Genomic DNA, 22161 nt, shown 5'->3' with positions numbered 1-22161 from the left:
TGTTTTAAGTTGTTTATTAGCAGTCATGAGCTCATGGGTGAATGACATAATGTTGATGATTACATAATGACATAAAGTGCTTAAAGGGATAGTTTTGTGTGCACTATTTTTCTTCTGTGGAACACAAAAGATGACATTTAAAAAAAAAACATCTCATTGCTGTAGTTTTTTGACCATGCAGTCAAAGCCACGTGTTTTGGACCCTATTGTCTTTCATTGTGTAGACAAAAACAGTTCTTCAAAACATCCTCTTGTTTTCCACAAAAGAAAGTCATACAGGTTTGTAATGAGATGAGGGTGAGTAAATGATGACAGAGTTTTCATTTTGGGGCTAACTATCTCTTTAAGACTGCTCTTAAATCCCTTTATTTATATATCACAGATTTACTTTTATTTATTCAGCACACATTTATTCAAAGAGTGTACAAATAAGTAAAAATACAAGCACAATTGCCTCATGTCTGTAATATAAAGTGTATGCTAAATATGCAGACAAACTATAAATTAGCCATTTGTAGGTTGATTGCTCTGTTTGTTTGAGCATCATAAAATAGCAACTTTGGATCAACCAATGGAGTGAGTTTGAGGCGGAGCTACCCGTTTGAAAATATTCTTTTTTTATCTGTGCTCCAATTTATAAAATGTGAGGAACAGTACATTTTGCATTGTGAAGGAAGGAAAATGGTGTAACATTATGAATTGTGAATGTTACTTGCATGTAGGTGAATGTCACAAATATTGCTTTTGATGTAATATTGTATATTATCTCAGTAATGAATTTCTCTTTCATTGTTTATTATAATATTAGAAGTGAAGTATGGAAGTAAATAGCTATTTATGAGTAATTAAAAAGTGCAGGTTCTCAGTCAGGTGCACTAACTCATATTTTCAGTGTGTGTGTGTGTGTGTGTATATCTTCTGTTTATCAGACTACTATCATCATGACTTCATCTTCACTTACAGCCAATCATGTTTCTGTGTTTTGATGCTGTACTATTTTATGTAGTCTGCTCATAAAATGGATTTGGTTTGATATTTAAATAGCTTATGTTTTTAATTAACCTCTTAATTAGAGTCTTCAGATTGATGTTAATATAACAGATTATATGCCCTGCCTTTCTTTAACACTGTACAGAGCACTGACATCTATTTTTTAATAAAATATTTTTGTAAATGTATATGATCTTCCCACACGGTCAAACCTGAATTTTGAGAAGCTATATTATTGATGTGTACCAACAGGGTTCTTTTTAGGATGTGGGTTAAGGTTAGGGTGAAGTATTTATAGCTAGCTGTATATAAAAACAGTGAATGTCCCAATTTAGATAAGTTTGCTAAGTTTTTGAAATCCTAAAAAAAAATCAAATTTTTACATTAAAAAATTTAATTTTTTTTGTGTGCAAACACATTTTTTGCACAACACTAACACAAGTACACATCTGAATGTAAATGTATTTTTGAACTGATTCTGTGAGTGTGACCTTTAAGAATGTGTTTTATTTGAAAATTTTGTATTGCACACGTTTTTAACCAGATGCTTTGCTGATCTTAAATGATCTAAAAGCTTGGTTCGTCTAGTCTGTTGGCTGTTTTAGCTGGGAAATTAGCTTGCTAACCAGCTAAACTGCATTTTGTATTGCAGTTTGTAATACAAAACACCAGCTGGGCCTAACTGGGAAACAGTTTAAACCATCAAAGACCAGCAAACAAGCTTATCCTGCTTTTAAATGGTTTCAGTCAGTTATCTCCAAAATAATAAAACTATGATATTTCAGCATACTTGTTTGTTCATTTGTCTCTCTCTTTCTTCCAAATATCCTCCAGCAAATTACTTTGCATGTATAGCCGCTATAGCTAAATATGTTTTCAGATTTTTTTGAGGGTTGAATATGAGTGTTTTCGAGACTTTTGTAATCAGCATGAAGTGATGTTTTTTTGAATGATATTGGATCAGAGCGGTCTGGCCATGGCGGTAGAATGTGCTGTATCATGCGTTTGGCACGAACAGGCAGAACCATAGACATAATAAATACATAGACCGCTTTGGAACGTTGCTGCGATACGTCAACGCGTCCGCCATTTTGCGGAGGGCAAGACTGCGCTGTAAACAAATACAAGTAAACGGGTGAGCTGCGGTTTTTCTGGATAAAAACAAAAAATGTTTTTACATTTATCAGCCGATTTCAGTGGTTTGTATGTGGTGTACAAAAAGTTTCATTTCCAGTTATTTAAAATCTCGATAGACTAATACAAAAAAATGTATTAGGAATTGTCAAAGCTCAGGCTTGTCATGTAGGCTATTTGGCTTTTTATTCGTGGATAAGAATTGAGAAGACCCCCATACTGAGATTTAATTTAATGTTCACATTAAATGAGATAAAGTTTTCTTATTGTGGAAAAAACATTTTCTGTGATTGACCCGATTTTAGCAAAAACAAAGATAACGGATGGATCCTTTATGGTAATACATATGATATGGTACAACTACAGTGAAATGCAAATAGTAAATATAAGATAAACTGAGAAGTAATAGTAAATAGTTTAGTCAATAAAATAAACAAACAGTATACAGCAAATAAAATAGTAATGGATAGTATAGTTATATAATATCATAAGTACAACAAAACAATCATATTAGGGTTAGGGTATAGTTTATGTATACTATAATAATAGCAATATAATAAGAAATATCAATTACAGTATATAGACAGTAAAAATAATAAGTTAGTGACTATGATAGCATAACTATAATAGATTGATAATCGCAAGTGGTATAATATTATAACAATAATAATAAGAACAGCAAATACAATGTAATATCAATTGCAGAATAATATAGACAATATGAAAAAATTATGAAACATAATATTGATCTAACTGATATTAGATTTGTCATTTTATTTTATGTAGGCCTACATACAGTGAAGATAATGTATAAATATGCAAATATAATTTATATATTTTAAAATATTCCTACATAGGCTATATAAAATAAAATGACACAACCCTGTCTCTTTTTTGTTAAATTTCAGTTCTATTGATCAGTAATAGCCATCATAACAGTATAAGTAGCCTAAAAGGTATAAAAAGCTATACAAGACAAGAAATAAAGTAAACGATTCAGTCAAACACACAGCAGGATACAACGTTAAATAACCTAAATATAAAGTTATGAAACTTTAGAACGTCAGAAGCACTAGCCGAGGTAAGGCTGTTCCAGGCGGGGTACATGAGCGCTGAGCGCCCGGTGATCGCCTGTATCTCACAACTCCGAAAACGTCCGATTAAATTTTTAAATAGGCGCTATATTTTCAAATAAACCACAGATCTGAGCTTTAAACAACTACATTGTCGACTGAAAAACTATTAAGACCACATTTCGTGCCACAATAACAGTAGTATTTTTAGATTTCGCGGCCTTTCTCCTCTGAACGTTACTATTACTAATTATATCATGACCAAATACAACCAGAAACAAATGTTCAGTCTTTCCTCGAGACCTGGTTTCAGTTGTTTGGCGATTTGTGCAGCACACGAAAAGTGCATTTTTCCCGGTATGAGAGGTATGGGAAAGTTGCCCTCCGCAATATGGCGGCGCCGTTGACGTACGCTCCAGTGGCCAATAGGGCGTCTATGTATTTATTATGTCTATGGGCAGAACATGGAAAATTCCACAGTGTGTGAGAGCGCCCTCTACTGGAACACGGACGTTTTACACGCTCGAAAACTGTGTTCCTGTACGACACTGTCACCTAGTGGACGTTAAAGGCAAGTCGTTTTTACATTTATTATTAAAATCTCTATTAAAATTATCTATTCTTGTTACTAGTAGCCTACGTATTCTTTAACTAATAGTATACGTGATCCAAATATCAGTAATATTTAAAGTACATCACAATTGTATTGTTAAATCATGTAGGCCTTGGCAATCACTTTGCATAAACATTTAATTCTTTCAAGAGTTAAAAAGTTATAAAAGTAGCTTTCTGTAGTTTTGCTATCTTACACTGTCTGCCCGGGTCTGTCAATTATGATACTACAGTGTGCATTTTATTATAGGAAACTGTTTGCACACGTTTCAGAAGCAAACGCCTCAGTTCGGAGAAAACGAAAGTTTATCAGTTGTACATGCCACTCTACTCAACAAAATGGCAGACGCCAGTATTTTATGGTCTCGGGATACATTTAACTGTTCAATCTGTCTGGATCTACTGAAGAATCCAGTGACCATTCCCTGTGGACACAGTTACTGTATGAGCTGTATCACAGGCTGCTGGGATCAGGATGATCAAAAGGGAGTCTACAGCTGCCCTCAGTGCAGACAGACCTTCACTACAAGACCTGTTTTAGGTAAAAACACCATGCTGGCTGAAGTGGTGGAGAAACTCCAGGAGACAAAACTACAAGCTCGTCCTGCTCAGTGTTACACTGAATCTGGAGATGTGGGGTGTGACGTCTGTACTGGGGAAAAAAACAAAGCCATCAAGTCCTGTCTGGTGTGTCTGAACTCTTACTGTAAAAATCATCTGGAACAACATGAGAGTTTCTTCAAAAGTAAAAACCACAATCTAATGGATGCCACTGGACGACTTCCGGAGATGATCTGCCTTCAACATGAGAAATTGCTTGAGATTTTCTGCCGTACTGATCAACACTGTATATGTTATTTGTGTATGTTGGATGGACACAAAAACCATGACACTGTATCAACTGCAGCAGAGAGGACTGAGAAACAGGTATGACTTGAATTACCCCCTAACAGCTATATAAATGAAGATCATTATTAAAAAAAACCTCTTACATGGGTTTTCTACTTTGCAGCTATTTAGGTTTGTGAAAATATTAAAATCACTCAGTTTTACTTGTTTTTAGCATGCAGTAATATATATAAGATAGGGATTATTTGTCATTCCTGCAGAGAAAATTGGGTGAGATGCAAAGAAAATACCAGCAGAGAGTCCAGGAGAGACAGAAGGAGCTTGAGGAGCTGAGAGAGGCTGTAGAGTCTCACAAGGTGAGTTAAGAGCAGAAGAACTGCTGGAAGAGCTGTTTCAGACTCAGTTAGGACTCTCCTCAGTCAGTCCGTGAGGAGCCAGTGCTGGAGCTCTTTCAGTCCCACTGAAGCCCACTGTGGGGAACAGGCTGTGTGAGGGACCAGTAAGAGCTGAGTGAATGGACTGGTTCTAATGCGTCTCTGTGTGTGTCCTAACAGCGCTCTGCACAGGCAGCAGTGGAGGACAGTGAGAGGATCTTTACTGAGCTGATCCGCTCCATTGAGAGAAGCCGCTCTGAGGTGACACAGCTGATCAGAGACCAGGAAAAGACTGCAGTGAGTCGATCTGAAGAACGACTGAAGAGACTGGAGCAGGAGATTGAGGATCTGAGGAGGAGAGACACTGAGATGGAGCAGCTTTCACACATCGACGATCCCATTCAATTCCTCCAGGTAACAGAGATCTGACAAACAGAAAAGTGTCTTTAGGAAGGGAAGAGATTGGGTTTTCTATCAAATGTTTCTGTCTTTAGCTAATGTTTCTTTTGTGTCTTTGTGTCTATGTAGAGTTTCCAGTCTCTCTTTGTCCCTCCTGGATCTACAGACTCACTCAGCATCAGTTCTCGTCTCTCTTTTGATGATGTTGGTAAATCTGTGTCTCATATGAGCAAGAAACTGGAGCTTTTTTGCAGAGAGGAAACAGAGAAGATATCTGTCAACGGTAAAACATTAATTCATCCTTTTATGAGAGAAATAGGTCATACATATGTAATATTTTAATATTTTGTAGATACAAAGCATATCAATAACTTAATATGACATGGTTTTGATAGTTTCTCTTTATACTGCATGCGAATTATAATAAAGATCTGTTGGTTTCCATAGTAACATACATTGAGATTATTCCTACCCCTGAACCCAAGACCAGGGAGGATTTCCTTCAGTGTAAGTCTCTATTAACAAACAAACATACTGGAACTAAACAAGTTTTAACCCACTGTATAACTCCATAAATGCATAAATATATACACAAACATTAGTTCATCAATAAAAATTCTCACTTCACATGAGACTTTATTCAAATCAGTCACATACATGTATTATTGAATCAGTTTTTTAACACAGAAATAGTCAACAAATTAAATGTAAGAACATAATAATAATAATTAATTATTATAATTAATCATTTATATAGAGCTTTTTACTCACATTCAAGAACACCCACACACACACAGTTTTACTATGTGCATAACAGTGACAGATGTACAGGTGATTTATATGTTGATTATATGCTCTCTCTCAATCAGATTCTCATCAACTCACTGCGGATTTAAACACAGTTAATAAAAACCTGATACTGTCTGAAGGGAACAGAGTGATTAAATACACTGATAAAGTCCAGCCGTATCCTGATCATCCAAACAGATTTGATGGTTATCCTCAGGTGTTGTGTCGAGAGAGTGTGTGTGGACGCTGTTACTGGGAGGTTGAGTGGAGTGGTGAGGTGGGTATATCAGTGTCATATAAGAGCATCAGCAGGAAGGGATGGGGAGATGAGTGTAGATTTGGACGTAATAATCAGTCCTGGCATTTTTTCTGGTCTGAATCCAGTTGCTCATTTTGGCATAATAACAAAAAGACTAAACTCCCTGTAGTCTCCAGCTCTTGTAGAATAGGAGTGTATGTGGATCACAGTGCAGGAACTCTGTCCTACTACAGAGTCTCTGACACAATGACCCTCATTCACAGAGTCCACACCACATTCACTCAGCCACTCTATCCTGGGTTTAGAGTTTACCGGTATTTGAAATTTTAGGCAAATGTTTCAAAAGTTAAACTGTGTGAATTATAAATATGCCACAGAGAAGTTTATTAGAAATTAGAGCTCCATGAACCAGCAACTGTGAGACATTGAAGTATTTTATTTTCTAATCAATACTGAACTTCTCTCATTCAAATAACATGGCAGATTTCTGAATAAATATTCACTGTATTGTCTTCACATTCAGGATAAATGAAATTTGGGTCACATTCAACAGCCCACTGTGTACATCATTATTAAAAGAAGTTTTATAAAATCACTTGGACTAATCAGAACTGAATTATAACCTGTAACCCAATCCCACTGCAAGTTAGGTTTCACACATGCATATTCTTGTACTGTATGTGTTCTATTTCAGTATAATGTTGCCCTTAATTAATTTTCAGGAGGGCAGGTACAATATACAATAATTTTACATTACATTAATATTACATTATTAAGTTGTTGGTTTTAATTTATTGTTATTATAGTTATGACCAAGACATTTTCTGTAAGTTTTGCAACAGAAAGTTGAAACATATGTTGTAACCCAGCACATTAAGCACACTAGAGCTAGATTCCTTTGGTTGGTCAATATTAATGTTAAAAAAACATGCATGAAATAGGAATAATTATATACTAAGTAGTACTGTACAGTAAATAACTACATTGTTGATTTCTACAGCAAACTTATCTTACTTGATCAGCAGTAATAGGATTAGTAAAATCTCCCTGCACTTTGTGTATTTTCACATTGTGAGTGTGTGTTTTTCCTGATGTAGCCTATTCTGTTTTACCAATAGGAAACACTGTACAATCGGGGTACAGTTCACTCAATAAATATCACTGCCAGGGAAATTCTCTCATTCTTCTTTTATTTTCTTCTTTTCATGACTGTGTATCTATCAACTCATCTGTGGGTTTATATACCCGTAAGCAATAAAGTTGTTAGATCAGTTAATATCTTGCTCATTTCAAATACGTCAAATCAATGTTTCAAAAGTATACTGCCACCAAGGTTTAGGGACATACAACCTTACTTGTTAGAGTTTTCTGTTTGATATTGAGTTGGTTTCGCACAGTTTTCTGTTCCTTTCCTTTGTTTCTTGTTCTCACTTCTGGTTAGTTTCTGTAGTTACTCATTAGTTCGTTGATTTAGTCACAACTGTCCTCTTTTACCCCTGATTAGTTTGTGTATAGCTAGCCCTCCTTTTTCCTTTAGTTTGTCCATTATTGTCATTGTAAATGTGGTTGTTCTGTTATAGTTATTTGAGATGTCCTATATGCCTGAGAATTTTTGTTATGTAGATTTAGTTATTAAAAAGTGCGTTATAGATCACATAGATACACATAGATCCTGCTCTTTTTTCATCCTTTCCCTCAACCTCATCATGACATTACAATTGTCCTCAAAAAACAATACCAGTATTTGTATTCCTGGCTCCAGTTGTTCATTCTAGTCCACACCGCATTCACTCAGCCTCTCTATCCTTGGTTTAGTTTCAATTCACTATCCGTACTATTTTCTAAATCAGAATCAAAGGTTACACTATGTGATTAAAAAAATTAGATGATTCAGTAAATTTTATAAATAAAACTGCATATTACAAGTTTGAGTCCATGATAAATCAGCAGCTGTGTAAAAAAATAGCAATAACTAAATGTATGAATACAGAAGTCAACACTGTACTGATAGTACAAATATAAATAATATTACACACTGTCACACAGGATTGATACAATTTCTACTTTCTCACATTCAATGTCCCACTAAGTTTTTACAAAAGGGTTTTTATATAATTTTGAAAGGCTAATCTTTTTATAAGAAATGAGCTAAATGAATTATATCCAGCTGCACCCTTCTGCACATTTTCAGATTTCACACATGTACACTCACCTAAAGGATTATTAGGAACACCATACTAATACTGTGTTTGACCCCCTTTCGCCTTCAGAACTGCCGTAATTCTACGTCGCATTAATTCAACAATGTGCTGAAATGCTTTAGAAATGTTGGCCCATATTGATAGGGTAGCATCTTGCAGTTGATGGAGATTTGTGGGATGCACATCCAGGGCACGAAGCTCCCGTTCCACCACATCCCAAAGATGCTCTATTGGGTTGAGATCTGGTGACTGTGGGGGCCATTTTAGTACAGTGAACTCATTGTCATGTTCAAGAAACCAATTTGAAATGATTCGAGCTTTGTGACATGGTGCATTATCCTGCTTGAAGTAGCCATCAGAGGATAGGTACATGGTGGCCATAAAGGGATGGACATGGTCATAAACAATGCTCAGGTAGGCCGTGGCATTTAAACGATGCCCAATTGGCACTAAGGGGCCTAAAGTGTGCCAAGAAAACATCCCCCACACCATTACACCACCACCACCAGCCTGCACAGTGGTAACAAGGCATGATGGATCCATGTTCTCATTCTGTTTACGCCAAATTCTGACTCTACCATCTGAATGTCTTTACAGAAATCGAGACTCATTAGACCAGGCAAAATTTTTCCAGTCTTCAACTGTCCAATTTTGGTGAGCTCTTGCAAATTGTAGCCTCTTTTTCCTATTTGTAGTGGAGATGAGTGGTACCCGGTGGGGTCTTCTGCTGTTGTAGCCCATCCGCCTCAAGCTTGTACGTGTTGTGGCTTCACAAATGCTTTGCTGCATACCTCGGTTGTAACGAGTGGTTATTTCAGTCAAAGTTGCTCTTCTATCAGCTTGAATCAGTCGGCCCATTCTCCTCTGACCTCTAACATCAACAAGGCATTTTCGCCCACAGGACTGCCGGATACTGGATGTTTTTCCCTTTTAACACCATTCTTTGTAAACCCTAGAAATGGTTGTGCGTGAAAATCCCAGTATTGTGAAATACTCAGACCGGCCCGTCTGGCACCAACAACCATGCCACGCTCAAAATTGCTTAAATCACCTTTCTTTCCCATTCTGACACTCAGTTTGGAGTTCAGGAGATTGTCTTGGCCAGGACCACACCCCTAAATGCATAGAAGCAACTGCCATGTGATTGGTTGATTAGATAATTGCATTAATGAGAAATTGAACAGGTGTTTCTAATAATCCTTTAGGTGAGTGTATATTTGTATACTACTGGCCAATGTGCTGTATTTCAGCAAAATATAACCCTTTTCAAGAGGGCAGGAAAAAATATACTATTTTCTTTCATATTCTACAATGTAATATATATATATATAATATAAACTTTTATCTAGACATTTTCTGTAAATTTTGCAACAGAAGATTTTTTAAAGACAGGTTGTATTGTAATCCACAGCAAACTAGAGCTTACTTTGTTGACCAATATAAACAAACCTTAAAAATGCAAAAAGGGAATGCTAGTCTACACCAAATAGTACAGTATAAAAGTACAACGCTGATTACTGTTCCCTGCACTTTGTGTATTTTCACATTGTGAGTGTGATTTTTTCCCATGTTTTTTCTTAAAGTTGCCTATTCTGTTTTACCCAGGTTTTACCACCGGAAACACTGTAACTCTGGGTAAAACAGGTGTCGGGGGGAGACCGTAGCATGTTTGCTCGGCCCCAAACAGATAGAAAAGAATCGCTATTACATAAAAATCATAAAAAGTTTTTTGCAGTCAATGAGCTTGAAAGTTCATTTGAAAAAGTTCACTTTGAAAAAATTCAAAGTTTTTTAAATACACGTTAGAAAAAGATAAATACCTGGCTGACATTACATCAGGTATCCCACAAAATGCAAAGTACACTTCCAAAACCATCCAGAATGAAGTGATTGAAATTTTGGCATCCATGGTCCTGAAAAGAATAAAACAGAAATATGACACTGCTAATTCAGCTGCATTCTGTTTAAAAAGTGATGGCACAAGGGAGTATTACAACACTTGTCTGAAACAGGATACAGTGCTGATAATATAATGAGCCAGTATTATGATGGAGCATCAGTGATGAGGGGTGTTCAGGCTTTATTACAACAAAGGTTGGGCAGGCATATCCCCTACATCCACTGCTATAACCACCAGCTTTACCTCACAGTCATACATGCAATTCAAAGTGAAACTTGTTCCAAAAGATTCTTTGACTTGTCAGGCTCCCTGCACTCTTTTTCAGGCATAATTTAGTCTCTCAGAGATACAGTTACCCATATCTCAAGACTGTTGGGAATCCGCTAGACAAGTCACAAAATGTGTTGTGGATAATGAGGAAGTCATTCTTAACATTCTTTTTAAGGTTTCCAATGATGACAATGCATCAGTTGACCTTGCAAAAGAAGCCTCCGGGCTTCTCTCTAAGATGAAGTGATGCCATTTTTTTTTTCATTGGCAAATTTCTGATACAACTTCTTGCAATTTTAAAACCAGGAAATTATATCCTATTATGGCAAGCCTTTTTAACTTTTATTCATTTCCAGGATATGAATTGATGATATCAACAATTCAATTGTTGATATCAACAATTACATTTTTGATATAAACAATTGAATTCTTGATATCTGTAAATGTATTTTCACTAGTGAAATGTCACCATAGGCTGCCATTCAAAATCAATTGTTGATATCAAGAATTGATTTCTTACTAGTATATAATTTTTGATATCAATAATAACATTGTTACTAGTAAAAATGCGAATTCCTGATATCAATAATTCAATTTTCACACTAGTTGAAATGTCTATCCTTGATATCAACAATTGAATTGCTACTAGTAAATATTTAAATTTTTGATATCTGAAAATTATATTGTCTCTGCATGTTGATTTGTACAGTGCAGCTGAAGTTGTGCAGGGATGTCTTGGTGCACTGAAAAATCTCAGTGATTTTCAGCAGTACAACGCTGACATGTATACTGTTGAGACCTCACCAAAGGACTGTGAATCCCTCCTATGGTGACTCTGTCAAAAAGGTTGTTTATTTTTTTATTTTTTTATTTTTTCACCTTTAGGGCAAGTGCAGTAAAACTCTTATAATGACGACAGATGTTGAACATAGATACAGCTGACCACTAGGTGGCAGAATTACTTCTTTATTAAACGGAACAACGAGAGCGCAAATTTGACTCTGCTTCTTTGATAAAAAGCTACTAAACTAGTTTTTTTCAACATGTGCCAGGATAACGTGGTATTTGAGCTATAGCTGTCGAAATGAACATTGATTGAATTATTGTGAACACAAGCACGAGCTCTTGCAAGCGTCTCCGTTTCTATAGCAACGCCTAACACTACCGCGAGCAAGTCATGGTCCGCAGTAAGTGCTTTATTCTTTATGTAAAGACCATTTTTATTAATTGCTTTACTTTAACAGTTATTATATTATATACATCTTTAAATAAATATTTCCTCCCAAATAAACTCTAATGGCATTTTTAGTTTGTGCGGTTTTGCTGGTAGACTAGTTAATACTCTCTCTTCTGCTCAGTCAGTGAGGATCTGATCCGCCGCAGAGCAGAACACAATAATGGTGAGATCTTCTCCCTGGAGGAGGTTTCCCTCCATCAGCAGGACATCGAGAGGATCGAGCACATCCACAAATGGTGCAGAGACCTCAAAATCCTCTACTTACAAAACAACCTCATCCCTAAAATAGGTAATCTGACATCCCTGTACATATCAGTGGGAAATGGGAATACAACAACTAAATGGCTGTTCATATAGTCTAACTTTTGTTTTTGCAGAAAATGTGGGCAGACTAAAGAAGCTGGAATATTTAAATCTGGCATTGAACAACATTGAAGTCATTGAGAATTTAGAAGGTGATTTCATTGATTTTCATTATTAGGCTAACCTAATACCAACAGTTTTATATTATAACGTTACTTCATTTACTTAGTTTTAGCAGTAAGTTATATCTACATGGATTTATCATTTAAAATGTAACATCTCTTTTTGAATGGTTTTGTTTGAAAGCATGGTGTGTTTTGATGCAAATATACTCTAACCAGAAGATAGGCTACTGTATGTGGTTTTTGTTTCACTCCAATTCATGCACTCTATATGCGCATAGTAATATATTTGTGTTTATTTGTTTGTAGGCTGCGAGAGCTTACAGAAACTAGACCTGACAGTGAATTTCGTGGGAAAGCTGAGCAGTGTGGAGTCTCTGAAGCAGAACCTTCATCTCAGAGAGCTGTACCTGGTGGGGAACCCCTGTGCTGATTTTCATGGATACAGACAGTATGTGGCTGCAGTTCTGCCTCAACTACAGGTACTGCACTGAGACAGACATACAGTAGAGAGACATTTTTAGCCTTGTCCAATGAATGAATCAGTGACGCGCGGCGGTGTTCTGAAATGAGGAGGCAAAGTGCTCCGTTTCTTAAGAATGTTTAATATACTTAGGCCTAAATTTAGTTTTATTTATATATAAGTCAGTTACACTTAATGTTGTCACATTTTAGTTCCTGGTTAAATAAACATCAGGCTACATAAAAAAAGAAACCAAATACAATTCTATTTAGTATTTTTATATTAACTATGTAATTAATGTTCTATTTATTAAAAGTATAAATCTCATCAAGTTAGTTTTTTGAGCATTTGTACATTTATTCCAAAACAATAACTTAAGGCACAATTTAAATTTAACAATTTAAACAATGTATTTTATTTGTGAACTGATGTTCAGCGTTTCTTTTTAGTATAGTCAACTTATCAGTTATCAAGTTTGGTAAATTCTGATCACAGACGAAGATGCTACCTACCTTTAATTTCACCAAGCTGATTGCTTACCCAAAAAAAAACCCATAGTCATCAGTCATCATGTTTTCAGTCCATTTCAAGTTTGATTTTGACGTGACATAAAGCAGTGATATCTAAATGGCTGACATGTTTATTTACCAATCATATCCAACCATAACCAATCATAGCGCAATGCCTCCTCTAACATGACTTTCCCCATTCATTCTCAGTTACCCCCCCAGCCCCCACCAAACCACGGCACGCTTTAGGGGGTCTGTTAAAAGTCAATGGGCTTAGGGCTTAGGGAGGCACGAGAGACGTGTACTCCCGCTGTAACTTTACCTGCGGGTGTTGGTGTTGGACAGTGTTACTTTAAAAAAAAAGAGATTTATACACTTTTTAATGTCACATCTTGTAATATTTGCACTATTTTATTTTTCTAATATGGATTATCTTCTTAATCCAATTTTCAGAAGAGGCACTGCCTCCCTTGCCTTCTTTGGAGGAAACACACCTGGAATGAATGATTGTCTTTTGTGCTCTGCAGTTGTTGGACGGAAAAGAAATTGGTCGAGCTGAGCGTATCCAGGCCCTGCAGGAAATGGATGCAGTCAGGGGACGTGTTTTAGAGCAGGAGGCGAAGTATTTAGAGAAGAGAGAAAAGCAGAAGATGAGTGGTTTGAAAGAGACCTCAGCCATGGAAAAGCAGGAGCATCCTCAAATAAACCAGTGAGTGTCTTTAAGAGAGCTGATGTTTGGAAAACTGAATTGGGAGGGCCAAAAGACAATTTGGGTTGTATGTGATGAACTTTAACGGACTGTACCCTGAAAATGTCCTTTTAGAAATTAATTCACAGTGGAAGGCACACAATATTTTATACTAATTCACCCCAAAAATCCCGTTAGTAAAGCTTCTTTAAGAATTAGGCACCTGACATTTAGAGGCATTTTCTGTTTTGGGTAAAACAGTGAGGGTTATCTGTTTGTGTCTGTCCTGGAGTTTTTCCTTTTAATGAGACTTAACCGCAATGATTTCTCACAGATCACTCTCTGAGAACCAAAATGGGACCCATCAAAACCCAGAATCAAGCTCCAAGGCTCACACAGACGCAGAGGATGAGGAAAGCGAATTCTGGGAAAAGCCATGTGCATTCACACCAGAATCCAGACTAGAGACCTATCGCCATCTGGAGGACAAGAGGAGGGCCAATGAGAAAGAGAGGTACTTTGCTAACTTAGAAGGGGTTTAAATCACTGTAATGGTATCTGTGTCTAATTACCACTGTGACGCCATTTCACCATCTTTACACTTTTATGAGATACACAGAAAGAAAGACATTAAGCTTTTGAATGTTTTTGCTGTAAACGCCTTCACTTATAGAAGTCAATTCTTTCTACAGGGAGAAGCCTAATACAAAACCCCCCAGAACTCTGATCACTGCAAATGGACGAGTACTGAACGTCAACGAGCCAAAGTACACACACACACACACACGCACGCACGCACGCACGCACACACGCACGCACGCACATATATGTGCCGTATATTTGACTGTCAGTCTACATAAAATATAGATTACTGTTGCTTAGGCAGGAAGAGACCTTCCGACTGACGTGTAAAGCAAACAACCCGATTTTGAATGTGTGTGTTTGAGAATATCTCAAAACAATACAGAAAGTTATTCCTTTGTACCTCACAAAGGTCGCAAATGTTTAAGGCACAGTCTGGCACTTTATAAACTTGACTGTGTCCTAGTGGATAGATAAAACCTGTCTACCCATACTGTCAGAAATGGTGTTACAGTCATTTTGAATTTCTGATCTTAAATGGGTCAGGACTCATGTAAGTTTATTTAAACATTAAAAACTCAAATTCATCATTTTGAAATTTGACATTGCGTTACCATGGATATGGTACTGATAAACTTTTTAAAAACCTTGGGGCTCCTCCCTCTAGTGGGCAGTTTCATGTTTCCAATTATACAATATTTACTGAAAAATTGTAATAATCAAATCTTTTTCTAATCTTGACAAAACACATGTCGTTGAAAGGGTCTGAGAGTTAAGGTTGCATATTTGGCCACTGTTTTGTGATAGAAGTGATACTGTGACAAAAAATTATTAATTTGTCACAGGGGAATGCATCAAAATTTTAGTGGAGTATGAGTGTCACCCGGTGTTTTTGGTATAGCGCCTAAGCAAATACATTTTTGTGATATCAACTTCAAATTTGGAACACAACTTGGTTAGACATATGGCTTTAATTTTCTGGCAATTACAAAGCAAGTCCAAAATATTTTGTAAAATATATATTTTGTATAAAATTGCTTTCACTTCAGCAATAATCTGTAGAGTGTCTTCTGTAAAAAGAAACCAACCTTAAGTCTATGCTTAAAAAGGGGGTGACAGTTAACAGATTTAAAGAAACAAGCCAAAAATCGACATTTAAAAACAAAACCCATGGAGAAAATACAAAATGCAAATGTCCAACACTGGTGTGCATGAGGTCATAGTTCAGAGAGGGAATACAAACAGAAAAAAATATTCAATATGTGAATAATACATTTGAATTTTGTGCAATGATCGAATTTTGGCCTCATGAGACTAGGGCATGCAAGTTGTAAAAGCTCAACTGAAAACATAATTCTATTTATAGTGAGAATCAACAACATGTAAGATGGGTGAACAAGGACACAGGAAAGATGTAGCCTATATCATAAATCTATATCAACAGAGCTCCACTCCAAGCAGCGTCACGAATGAGGTCACACACATACTCAAACACTACAGTAGCGGTTTGAGTTTGGATATAATTATTCAATCTGATCTCTGTCTGCAAGGTTGGACTTCAGTCTTACTGAGGATGAGAACAACTGCATGGTTCTGGATTTACATGTTTACAGGTACAGATACACTCACCACAAAATAATCCAGTCATCTTGATTTAGCAGCATTACTTCTCTCTGAGTGAACTTTGAGTGTATTTGGTCATCATTTAGTAACTTTTCTCCTAACATCACACACACTCACATTGCTCTCTTCTGTGCTGTAGGCACATGGATACCTCCCTGCTGGATGTGGATGTTCAGCCAACATATGTTAGAGTGACCGTCAAAGGAAAGGTGGACTATCCTTCTCTTTTTCTCTCTCTTTCCATCTCTCTCTCACTCTCATCTGATGAGTTTGACCTTTAAAGCTGATTAGCCAGCAGTAAATCTACACTCTTTATTCTGCCTCATTTCCTCTCAAATCTGCCGCAGACCAGCACAAAGTAACGGCTCTCGCCTCACCACACCCCAGTACATGTGTGTGTGACTCTCAGTATTGATGGAAATGAGTTTATGACTAGTTATACTGTAGTTCACTTTTACAGTGGCAAGTGCTTGAAACCCCACATTAATAACGGTGTATGTGTGTGTTCAGGTGTTCCAGCTGGTTTTGCCTGCAGAAGTAACACCTGACAACAGCACAGCACAGAGATCCCAAACCACCGGCCACCTGCTCCTCATCCTGCCTCTGGTACAGCTCACTACACCTGAAACACTTCTCAAACACCTGATGTCTTTGAACATCATTTCCATTCCAGTTTTCATATATATATATAGGAGGTTTATTCCCTCAGTGACCATGATGTGTAATAAGTTCAATGAAATCTGATGATCTTTTCCAAACTAAAAATATCATTAAGCTTATATTAGACAAATAAAACAACTGATTGTCAGTATGTGCAGCATGAACTTCAGCAAGAGGAATCTCATCAAATATAATATGTTAAAATCATTAAATAGAATCCCAGAACTGTGCCATAATATAGTTAGCTGAGAAAGCTGACATATCCTGTGGTGTGACGTGCTGTACATTTAAAATTAATTATTGAATGCAAATATATAATTTAAATAGTGTTGCAAGATGCAAAAAATGGTGATCATTCACAGCACTTAAAATACAAACTTTTTCTTTTATATATTTATGTACACTAGCTCACCATGACTGCATGTACTTACAGTGAAAACCGTAATATTGTGAAATATTATGAAAATTTAAAATTCCTGTTTTTATTTTTGATATATTTTTAGATTAAATGTATTCCTGTGATGCAATACTGAATTTTTAGCAGCCATTACTCCAGTCTTCAGTGTCACATGATCCTTCAGAAATGATTATAATATGCTGATTTGCTGCTCAAGAAACTTATGACTGTTAAAAGTTGATTAATAATTTTGTGGAAACTGTGATCATTTTTTTTCAGGATTCTTTGATAAATACAAAGTTCAAAAGAACAGCATTTATTTGAAATAGAAATCTTTTGTAACATAAAAAAAAAGAAAAATCTTACTGACCCCAAACTTTTGAATGGTAGTGTAATGTCTAACCCCCTAACCCTAATATCCTAAAAAATATATGGTTCATAGATGTCAACTACCCACTTAAAGTGCAGTGAAACTGAAAAGGAAACCTAAAAAACTGTTGTATAAAGGTGCCTGCTAACAGCTTTCTGAAAGTCTAGTTGAATGATCAGTTTATTTACAAGTTTTTTGTTAGTAGATAAGTTTTTGTATACATATCTAGACTGTGTAAAACTAGCCTGTGCCTTAAAATATATCTGATATATTTGTGTTTATTTTCTAGGCACATGGAGAGATAAAACCAAAGAAACCCCCAGTAAGGCTGACCAGTGTTACCAGTAACCAGAATACAAAGAAAGAGACCAGGTAATTCCGTTGCAGTTCAGCTGCCTGTCTATGTGAATGTGTGTGTCACATACACACATCTGTATTCATGTCTTAATGTTATGATCTTGGTCTTTTTACCACTCCAGACCAAATAAATGTAACCTTGGTCAGTGTCGGGGTTAGTTTTTAATCTTGGTTCACATATCAAATACACAAATCTTAAAACAGAATTCTGCTAAATAACTTTACGTATTCCACTAAAAAAGAAAAATCTGGCATTCACATGAGGGTGAGTGAGATGGGGGTAGTGTTTTAATTTCTGGTTGAACTATCCATTTAAGATGACAAGAATCGAAGTTGTGTCCTTGAGCAAAACACTCAACTGCAGGTCACTCCAGGGACACTGAGCTTCTTATTAGGAATGTGGCTTTAGAGCTAAGTTTGCTAAAAGACTAAATTGCAATATATACACACATACACGCTTATCTGTCTTATAATTGATCTCTCTTTATAGACCTCCCTCTCATCCTCTAGTTTTATCTCTGCAGTTCACAGCAGCAGGTCTTGTGGGGTTCACTTTCACACAAAACTGTATCCCTTTTGTGTGTGTGCACGCACATCTAATGGGTCTTAATGCATGTTTGCATTAACCCGTGTGGCTGTGGAATTAGTTCGATGACTTTAAGGTTTCATTCTGTTGTGCGATCATGTGTCTGTGTGTGTCCTTCAGTCGGTTTATCAGTGCAGTAAGTGAACACCAGGGTAAAGCATTAAAGACCTAATAAAAATGCAAATAAGATGCAAATAAGCCAGTTACTGTCATTCCTCTCACAAACACATACACTTCCGCTCTGACCTCATCCTGATGGATGACATTATCTGAACCTGATTATTACTCTTGACCTCCTGACACACTGGGAGGTCAGATGCTCTTGCTCTCACATACACACTTAAACTCGTGTTATTATTTACTGAGACCCTCAGGTCACACACTAACACACCTGTGTTAGTGTTCCTGCCCCTGAGGAAATCATTGCACTTCCTGTAAATCATCTGTGTGTGTGTGATAATGTACCCGCCGAGGCACTGATTGGCTCTGAAAGTACAACATAATTGCACACTATCTGTAATTCAGAGTCCAATCAGGTTTCAGTTGCCGCACTAATTAAATTTTCAGTGATTCATTCTTAAACCATGAAAGAGTTGCATGTAGAGATAAAAAGAGGGTCTCTAATACTGTACTATAAATAACATACTGTATTAGTGTTATTGTGTAGTCAAATAATCAAGCAGAAATTGTCCTGGGTTGTACTAGCAAACAGTTTAAATAAAGCCCTGCTGTGTGCTGAAGACACAAGTCTTTCAGTTTGAGTCCACAGCTTGTCAGGGCTGATTTATCTGTTATTTTGATGGGTGGAGCATCATACTGGGATTTGTGTTTCTATGCAAGTACAACATGATGATGTTGTCATGGTGGACAGCAGTAGTGTATTAATGGGCATTTATCAGCTTACCTCACTGCTTACTACTTTTCAAGCAGTGACTAAACATGAGCCCTTTCTCAATATGCGTTTTTGTCTGTACTTGTGAAACTTCATCATTCGCTGCCCAAGTACTGTTCCAATTCAAAGTTCACATCTAGCCAAGTACGGTTCAAATCCCTGGATGTGTTCTTGCTCTACCCATTTTATCGAGGATGCATCAGGAGGTAACTTGTGCAAACTTGAGACACCCAGGTATCCCAGAATGCATCTCGCACCAACCAGCAAGCGTCAGTGGAGAAAACCTGCATATTTTTTAAAATTCTACTGCCATTGTGTCACGAAATGTATGTTTGTTTAAAGCTCAAATCGGCGGTTTATTCTGGACACTCAACACTCATGCACCTCGGCTAGTCTTTCTAAAATTTCTATAACTGCAAAATACCCCTCATTTATTATTGTTTTCACCCACACGGCCTGTTATTGCTGAAAAGTCATTTTAGAGGTTTATAGATAAAGATTATGCAGTCTCTCTTTTTTCCCCTTTAGAATATGGTGCACTGATGAATCACAGTAAGAACTAGGACATTTATTCATGAAGTGAACAGGGTCAAATTTGTCATATAGGGTGTGTCTTTGTGTTGGATGGGATTTAGCAAAGAGCAGGTGGGGAAACTGACCAATTTCGCAGTCAACTGTGCTGACTGAACAGTTAGACTAGAGTTATAGACTAATAAATTCTTAAAATACAACAAAACGGCAATCTCAGACAGATCTGTCTCTCCGCAGGGCAGCGTCAGGGCGTGAATTATTGGAGGTGGATCCCGGTCTGGCTGGGAGTCTGGCCAACATTGTTCCCAAAGGAAAGGAGTCTTCCCACAAGCCCCTGCAACTCTCACAGCCTCAGCAGCATTGTGGCGTCGAGGAGAGGCCAGTGTCAAAGGACTTTTTGGATGATCCAGAAGTGCCTCCACTTATGTGAACGAGACAGAGAGAGAGAGAATATGATGTGAAATGACACAACAAGTGAGCATAAGCGTAATCTCACTCTCTGCTGAGCTTGTGGAACTGTGCCTGTGATGAAATAATGTGAGATATATTTAGCACTCTTCATTAGACTTATAGTTAAGCAGATGAGTAATTGTCAGTCTCATTAAAGCTTGCTGAATCTTTCACCGCCACAGATCCTTCACTTTCAGTGTGCTCTCTTTCTCGATCATACACACTCACTCAGATACTCATTTATTGACTTACAGTCATGTCTGTCTGATATAAAGGAGGAGATCTCTCTTATGCCATGTCTAAACTGAATGCGGGCATCAAACTAAATCACTTCCATTATGATCAATGAAGCTGCCTGCAATAAAAAATGCACAGCTGTTTTGTTCAGTTGACATTATTTTTGACCACAAACTAAAATCAAACTTATTGGAAAAAAATCTTCGGTAAAGTAATTGGATTTCATTCGATTACATTGAGAGAGCGGGGTTTATGACCTATACAGCAGCCAACCACGATTGAAATGTTTTGGCTTCACTTATCAGGATGTGTGAAAATTAGGGATGCACCGATACCGATACCAGTATCGGTATCGGGCCCGATACCAAGCTCATGTACTTGTACTCGTACTCGTAAAAATACCCCGATACCAAAGACCGATACCTCACTTATGTCCTTAGCTTATATTTCTTAATTCTTATGAACACTCTTCCTGCAGTTATAGTGTTGCTAGATTTAATAGTACACTCTAATATTTCACTTTACACTTTCGGCTGTGATTACATTGTTACTCAGTGTTATGTTAAACATTTGTTCTGTGATTTCTTTGGCACTTTATGACAAATTTGTTTGTCTTGTTGTCTGATTTCTTTAGCACTTTGACAACTTTGTGACACCCAGGTAAAAATTACATTCATTATGTCCTTGGTTTTGCCCTTTGGAGGTTATTGGACACTGTGAAATTTGGGCTTTGAAAATTTGTGATAAGCACAATAAGAATGATTTATTTTTTAAGTTTATTTAAGTTGTTCAAAATAAAGATGCTGATATGTTCATTAGTCTCATTGTGTTGTTCTTAGAAAATTGCCACATAAAACGAGAACCCCCCCCCAGTACAACAGGTATCGGTATCGGCGAGTACCAGGAAAAAAATATCGGTACTCGTACTCGACCCTTAAAAAGTGGTATCGGTGCATCCCTAGTGAAAATGTATTACTTGCGATGTTTTTGGCCTCTGGCCTACTAATTTAAATTGTCATTTGTTTCTAACTATTAGTAGTCATAGCATCATTACAATTAAAAAGATTTCACTTTTCTAAAATAGGCCATGCAAAGTGTACTTTTAATAAACCTTGTTAATCACAGCAGCACCAGCTTTGATTTGTAAAGGGAATGAAAGCGAGGCTGTGATCTCTTCAGTGGGTTATACTGTTAATTGAGGTGTTTTTGGATTGTTCTGCTGGCGAAAAAATTACTTTCAAAGAGATTTCAGTAAACAAAAAACCCCAGACAATATGAGCTGTGGAAAATTATAGATGATCTAA

The 22161-nt window shown here is 36.8% G+C and overlaps 2 protein-coding genes across 2 annotated transcripts; both read left to right on the top strand.

The window, feature by feature from the left end:
- The first annotated feature begins 1952 nt into the window (after positions 1-1952).
- LOC143731420 (tripartite motif-containing protein 16-like) lies at positions 1953-7652 on the top strand. The gene is made up of 7 exons (XM_077222343.1): positions 1953-3768; positions 4060-4736; positions 4919-5014; positions 5213-5446; positions 5561-5714; positions 5879-5938; positions 6301-7652. Exons 1-7 carry the CDS (start codon positions 3645-3647, stop codon positions 6807-6809), a joined length of 1854 nt encoding a protein of 617 aa, XP_077078458.1. The 5' UTR covers positions 1953-3644; the 3' UTR covers positions 6810-7652.
- Positions 7653-11958: 4306 nt separating this feature from the next.
- dnaaf11 (dynein axonemal assembly factor 11) lies at positions 11959-21670 on the top strand. The gene is made up of 12 exons (XM_077222344.1): positions 11959-12037; positions 12209-12376; positions 12465-12542; positions 12822-12994; positions 14012-14193; positions 14507-14686; positions 14865-14939; positions 16305-16367; positions 16517-16586; positions 16888-16983; positions 18094-18176; positions 20408-21670. The coding sequence occupies exons 1-12, from the start codon at positions 12028-12030 to the stop codon at positions 20598-20600; spliced, it is 1371 nt and encodes a 456-aa protein (XP_077078459.1). The 5' UTR covers positions 11959-12027; the 3' UTR covers positions 20601-21670.
- The last annotated feature ends 491 nt before the right edge of the window (positions 21671-22161 follow it).

The sequence above is a fragment of the Siphateles boraxobius genome, unplaced genomic scaffold (genome assembly GCF_051911475.1).
Source record: "Siphateles boraxobius isolate OS27281-9 unplaced genomic scaffold, OSU_SipBor_1 86, whole genome shotgun sequence".
Classification (NCBI taxonomy): Eukaryota; Metazoa; Chordata; class Actinopteri; order Cypriniformes; family Leuciscidae; genus Siphateles; species Siphateles boraxobius.
This window is presented reverse-complemented; position numbering and strand designations above follow the sequence as displayed.

What these genes read in the sequence shown, in the direction of transcription:
- LOC143731420 (XM_077222343.1), top strand. Translation starts at nt 3,645, where the DNA reads ATGTCTATGGGCAGAACATGGAAAATTCCACAGTGTGTGAGAGCGCCC. An exon ending in TCACCTAGTGGACGTTAAAG is followed by an intron (nt 3,769 to 4,059) that starts GCAAGTCGTTTT and finishes ATTTTATTATAG; the next exon opens with GAAACTGTTTGCACACGTTT. An exon ending in CAGAGAGGACTGAGAAACAG is followed by an intron (nt 4,737 to 4,918) that starts GTATGACTTGAA and finishes TCATTCCTGCAG; the next exon opens with AGAAAATTGGGTGAGATGCA.
- dnaaf11 (XM_077222344.1), top strand. An exon ending in AGGGCCAATGAGAAAGAGAG is followed by an intron (nt 14,687 to 14,864) that starts GTACTTTGCTAA and finishes TTCTTTCTACAG; the next exon opens with GGAGAAGCCTAATACAAAAC. An exon ending in GAGTGACCGTCAAAGGAAAG is followed by an intron (nt 16,587 to 16,887) that starts GTGGACTATCCT and finishes GTGTGTGTTCAG; the next exon opens with GTGTTCCAGCTGGTTTTGCC.